The 6,613-nt window shown below is 45.8% G+C and overlaps 1 protein-coding gene across 1 annotated transcript; it reads left to right on the top strand.

Annotated features, from left to right (window-relative positions):
• The first annotated feature begins 3,297 nt into the window (after nt 1-3,297).
• On the top strand, nt 3,298-6,295 carry TRIL (TLR4 interactor with leucine rich repeats). Its single transcript, XM_082259651.1, has one exon. The coding sequence runs from the start codon at nt 3,407-3,409 to the stop codon at nt 6,107-6,109; it is 2,703 nt and encodes a 900-aa protein (XP_082115777.1). The 5' UTR covers nt 3,298-3,406; the 3' UTR covers nt 6,110-6,295.
• The last annotated feature ends 318 nt before the right edge of the window (nt 6,296-6,613 follow it).

Raw genomic sequence — 6,613 nt, 5'->3', positions numbered from 1 at the left:
GGTTGAAAAGTCAGAGTCTGCTGTCGAAAGCACCATACTAACAATCTGAAAATCGGCAGATCGTTGTCGGACGAATTTTCCCTACAGATTTTCTTATCGTGTGTACGGGCCTTAAGAGAGATTGTATCTCCCTCATGAGTCTTCTCACCTCGCCCCTGTTACATTTAAAAAAAAAATGGAGCTTTGCCTTTAGTTATACTTCAGTTAGCGTAGTGGTAGCCATACATGTAATGATCTGGGGAAATGAGTCCTCACGGAACCAAATATGATCAGATCCAGGGCTTTTTTTCAGCGGGAACGCAGGGGATACAGTTCCGGCACCTCCAGCACTGAATGTATGACATGGTAAAGGGTGCTGGAGGGTCTACTGATGCTGGCTGCTGGGGATCTATTGTTGCTGGAGGGGATATATTTTTGCATGGCAATCTATTGTTGCTGGTGGAGGATCTTTTGATACTGGGGTGTTAATTGTTGCTGGAAGGAATCTACTGTTTAGTGAGGGGTCTACAGTTTCTGGCTGCTAGAGAGTCTATTGATGCTGGCTGCTGGAAGATCGTTTGCTGCTGGGGGTCTATTGCTGCTGGGGGGGGGGGGTTTGCTGCTGCTGGGGGTCTATTGCTGCTGGGGGGGTCTATTGCTACTGGCTGTGGGGGGTTCTATTTTATTGCTTTTCTTGTTGTCATAACCAAATTCCATACATTCCACTACAAAATTATACTTATATTTTCTAAAAGGGGCTGTGCTATAAGCTGGGTAGGGGGTGGAACCAAGGGTCGGTGCTCGGAGGTGGGTATGGGTGGAACCAAGGGTTAATGCTCGGAGGTGGGTAGGGGTGGAGACACAACGTAACTTAGAAGGGGGAGTTCCTGCACCTATTCTCTGAGAAAAAAAGCCCTGATCAGATCTATGAGTTATCAAAAAGACACATACTGCAACATTGTTCAGCTGCAAAACTGATCAGTTTTTCTGAAATGATTCTAATTGGTCTGGGTGGAAAATCGAATTGTAGAAAGTAGATACCTCCATACGATTTAAGTGTATGGTGCATGTAATGATCTTTTCAATGCTTAGATTGGTCAGTAAATCTACTTTATTAGGTACACCTGTTCAATTGCTTGGTAACACAAATTGCTAATCAGTCAATCACATGGAAGCAACTCAATGCATTTAGGTATCTAGACGTGGTGAAGACAGAAGCTGAACTTGCAAGGAAAAGCATTTTATGAATGGAGGAATGGTCTGCTTTCTCCCTTCATAGAACACTTTTCTTGCTCAGGAAGTGATAGCTTTTATGAATGGAGGACGGGGCATGAAGGGCAGGCATAGGACACTATTTATAGGACCACTTTTGACAGGTACCTGTGGCAGGTCCAGTGACTCGTAATAACCCCTGAAGCAAATGTAAGATCACAACTGTAAGGGTGTGTTTGTGGGGGGGGGGGGGGGGGGGGCAGAGAGCTGAAGATGTCAACGAACAGAGCAGCCACTAACACAAGGAACACTTTGCATTCAATGTAAGCATCATTGCTGGTGCTGATGCAGTCCTAGGTCACACAGGTGTGACTTGTCATGCAATTTGACAGTTTCAAATCGCATGGCAAGTCGCACCCTATTGTCTGCATTGGAAGTGGTCAAATCTGAGTCGCACCAATTTTCAGGCATGAAGTTTAGGTGCGACTTGCATAGACATCTGTGCATGAAGTCGCACAGATGTCTTCCAAGTGGCACCTGAAGTAGCACTAAATTGCTACTTTAAAATCATGCTACATCAAGTGAAGTAGCACAATTTCAATGTCGCGATCATTGTTACCGGGGTGTTAGACCCGGTTCACACTGCCACGACTTGTCAGGCAACTTGGTCGCCTGACAAGTCGCGCTCCATTCTGTACACTGATGTGAATGTGCAATGTATATGTAAAGCGCTGTGTAAATTGACAGCGCTATAGAAGTACCTGAAATGAATAAAAATAGAAAATAAATACAATTGAACCGTTCTAATCAAAGCGACTCAAAGTCGCTCCGACTTAGAAAAGGTTCCTGCACTACTTGGGGGCGATTTCGGAGCAGCTTGCATTGACTTCTATTAGAGAAGTCGTTTGCAAGCTGCGATGAAGTCGCGCTGCACGGGGCGGCTTCAATGTTGTTGCGACTTTGAGTCCCCCCAGTGTGAACCAGCTCTTAGGGTCCTTTCAGTTTTTGATGTGCCTTTGGTGTTTAAAAAGCGGAACACAATTGCATGAAAACTATTTCCCTTTAAATCCTATGGAACTCTTCACACCAATATGCTGCGGGCATGCTGCATTTTTTTGGTGCATGTTAAAAAAGAGCACCAAAAATGCACCTTTCCATTGAAATGACTAAAAATGCACATTGGTTGTGCTTTTTTTGAGTCACATGTCCATGTTTCACAGGTGTATGTTTGGGGACAGGCAATTAGAAAATGCACCGTTTGCATGCGTTTTTTTTTTTTTTTTCAACTCAGAAGTATGAAAGGGTCCTTTAAAAATAGCTAAACTGAAGACTAAAATTCCATTTTCTAAGCTGTGTTGAAAAAAATAAAAGTCAAATCCAGTTGGTTGCTATGGGCAACAGCACTAGTTAAAATAGAAGTTTTCTCAGACACTTTGCTTTTATGAATTCCCTGCATTGATGTTGGAAGGGGCTGCCCTGTACGGGAGAGAAGCTGGGGGTGGCTCTCAGTAGGTCATCTGCCTTTGGCTCGGTGTCCCCTTTGTTCTGAGTGGCACATTGTTTCCCTAGCAGTGTGTCCTCTCTCTTCCCTCACATGTGCTGCATGTTTCCTCCTCCCACCAGCAGCTCTGTGCTGCCTCTCCAGGATCCTCTTTCCTAGCTAACAATCTCAGGGGACCCAGTGTGGGAAGCGCGTATTTCCGCACTAAACTTCTCTTTTTTCTGAATCCTGAACAAAAGAAGCTGCAGCCTTGGATTTCCTAGACCTGGCTTTTTGAAGAGGACTCAAACTGTCACATGGCCACCTGGATCCCTGGGTGACCTTTAAGCTGTGCAAACTTGGAGGGGTTTCTAGACCAACTGTAAGAAGTGCGGTTACCATGGATGTGAGAGTGGCTGGGAAGGGGCTGCACAATGTACAGTAACATCTGGTCTAGTGCTCTTTGCTGCTGCAAGCTGGGAAGGGGCTGAAGACAGGGGACCCTCTGAGCCAGAAGCCCCGTCTGCTTCTGTACAGATGTGACAACTTGACTGCCATTCAATAGAGAGCTGCAGTGCACAGTGAGTGTTGATGCTGCAAGTAACTGCTGGCGATGTGCTCTGCACTCATTTCCTATAGCTGCTACATGTGACAGCAATGTAGAAGTCAACGAGATGCTGAAGTTTTGGAGAATCTGCCAGAACAACATTGGTAGAAGTGGACTGCTAAGGTTGCATGCACTTAGGGGATGCACAGAGCTGGGTTCATCTGTCCACTGCTCCAGGTGAGATGGAGAAAGCTGTCACTTTACAGCTGCTTTTGCTGCTTTGCGGTCTGTGCTCCGGTGTGGAGGAGAAGTGCCCACAGCCATGTGATTGCCAGCATCTCCAGCATGTCCTCTGCTCAAACAGGGGGCTAGTCTCTGTACCCAAATCTAGCCACATACTGAATCCGTTGGGGACCAAAACCTACAGTCTAGGAGGAAATTTTATCACCAACGTCAGCGCTACAGACTTTTCAAACTACTTCAATCTACAACGGCTGGATCTGCAGTACAATCGGATTTATTTCATTCATCCCAAGGCATTTGACAAGCTTTCCCATCTGGAAGAGCTCTACCTTGGCAACAATCAGCTTCAGATGCTTACCTCTGGTGCGTTGTCCGCTCTTAAGAAACTGAAAGTGTTGAATGTGAATAGCAACCGGCTACAAAATGTCAGTCGTGCCAGTTTCTCCAGCTTGGGGTCGCTGATCAAACTAAGACTGGATGCTAATGACATCCAGGTACTGCATGGCTCCCCCTTTCAGGGTCTCTCTAATTTGCTTTATCTCCATCTGGAAAACAACAAACTTACAAATATCAGTAAAAACGCATTTGCAGGGCTTGTAAAATTGCGTTTACTGAGCCTGTCGGGGAACCCCCTAAACTCCTTACGCCATCCCACATTTTTACCACTGCGCTCACTTAGCACACTTATCATGGCTGGAAATAATCTGCAGCAACTGGGACCAGGTGTTTTTCATGGACTACAGAGGCTTTCCAAGCTCGTCCTTAGCTCAAGCAGGATTTCTCTTCTACACAGCAAGACTTTTCAGGGATTGGGATCTTTGCAAGAGCTGCACCTTGATGGAAACTTACTGAGCCATGTGCCTGAAAGCCTCCTAGTATCACTGCAAAGTTTGGAGGTATTAAATATGAGCCATAATTCTCTCTCCAGTTTGCAACCCACAACGTTCAATGGATTAAGCCGGCTGAGGGTTCTGGATCTGCAGAATAACGTGCTTAGTTTTCTGCCTGGGGATATGCTTGATGAAAATCCAACCCTTTACAGGCTGCAGCTAGATGGCAATCCATGGAACTGCAACTGTCATCTCTTGGGGCTCAAACACTGGATTTTGGGGACCCTACACACGCGCATACGAATGCTGACGGTGTTTGTAAAGTGCAAAGAGCCTCAGGACGTAGCAGGAAAGTATTTGGACTATCTGGAAGATGCTGATTTGCAGGGAACTGGAGACTGTTTTTATACTACAACTCCTAAAGGGATGTCCAGCACTGTACCAGGTGAGCATCTGGTTTTGCATCCTTCACCAGAAGGTCAGAAACGTGAAGCAGATTTTGATAATTTGGATTCAAAAGCAAGTATGTTAGTGCCTGCCCCTACACAAGCACCAAAAGCCCTCTTTGTGCCTCAAACATTGCCATCTGTAGAACGAGTTCCCACCACCAAATTGCCATCGGGCACCAAAAAGAGCAGTGCAGAAAAACGGCAAAAAATATCACAAGCAGGCAAAAGCAAAAACACAAAGGTTTCTGGTGGAACTCGAAATCCAACACAATCAAAGCTGAACTTGCTGAAGCCTAGCCAGCAGTACCCAGAAACCGAAAAGCAACACCCTGCTACACTCCAGCCAGCAAGTGAGATTTTAAAACAGCTGCCTTTCAAGCAATCTGAGGCTCCAATCTTAGCATCCAACAATTTACATCATAGTCTTCCAGATGTTGAAATTTTACATCAGCCGCCCCCTGTCTCTTTAAATCCTCCTTCCAATCCTGAGCACTCTAATGTAACTTCCACTTTGCATTTAACATCTGAAATGCCAAAAATTGGCGATTCGCAACTGAAGCTAAAAAAAACGCAGAAGGACATCCCAGAAGTAGAGACCTTACACCGGAGTCATTCTGACACAGTGCAGCCTTCTTTCCACACTACGCATCCTGAGCAAAGCGAAACCTTGCATCAAGTTGCACCTTTGCCATCCATCCTGTCTGATCCATGTGAATTTAACAAGTTGTATTTACTAAACTTGTCTGTGGAGTACGTAGGAAGCACTACAGCTCGGGTACGATGGCAGACGGTACCACATACTCATGGGCCTGTCCTGTTCAGGGTTCTTTATGAGCGATTTGGTCAGGGTGGACGCTTTCAGCGGTTTGTCTACCCAAAGGGTCATGCAGAGTCTTTAACATTACAGGAGCTGACGGGAGATACTCCTTATTTAGTGTGTGTTGAAAGCCTTATTGGGGGCAGAGCTTGTCCTGTGGCTCCTAGGGAGCATTGTGCAGGTCTCGTGACATTACCTGCAGAAGATGAGCGTCCTTGGCTAAACTACCAATTGCTAGCCTTAGTATTGCTTTCCCTCAATGCATTGCTGCTTCTACTGGGGTTGGTTGCTTGGGGTTCTAGAGTGGCACGCAAAAAATGGTGTCGGAAGAGGGCGCCAGTTCATGTCCGCCAGATGTATTCCACACGCCGCCCCTACCGGTCTGTAGGAACTGGAGTGTCAACTGATTTTTCAGGTTTTCAGTCACACCGGCCCCGAACTGCAGTGTGTGCTCTGGGAGAAGCAGACCTCATAGAGTTCCCTGGCTGTGAGCGTTTCAGAGAGGGGGCAAATATACACAGAGATAATCTACTCCAGAGGTTCACAGACTAATCATTTCATAAATCAGCCAGGAATGTCCTGCTGAATAGCAGCCAAATACAGTGTGGATGATGTGCGTATTATTGAGGATTTGTTCCCAGTGCCTCTCCTAAGAAGTAATTGGCTATCATTGTATAAATGTCATTATGTATTTGGTCACATTAGGCAACAAAATTTTACATGTCTAACGCGCAGACATCCAAGATATACTATGTATTACTATAAATGGGCTCTGTTATGTGCACGGGCACATGAGACCATACCAAGTAAAATATTTCTGCACACAGGAGACAACTGCAGCATACAGATGCCTATAGGCATGAATGGTGTATGTCATACTTGCGTAAACACATGTATGGGTGGAAATCCTTGGATGTGGCTTGTGTGTGTCCATGCAAGTATGTACCCATGTACAGCTAGTGTACGGCCATTCATTATTATGGGCGGCTGTGCGCAGCAGCCATGTCTCCCAGGTGTGGAAATACACCCACAATGTATGTTTGTATGTTTTACAGC

The sequence above is a fragment of the Pelophylax lessonae genome (genome assembly GCF_965119305.1).
Source record: "Pelophylax lessonae genome assembly, chromosome: 5".
Taxonomy (NCBI): Eukaryota; Metazoa; Chordata; class Amphibia; order Anura; family Ranidae; genus Pelophylax; species Pelophylax lessonae.
This window is presented reverse-complemented; position numbering and strand designations above follow the sequence as displayed.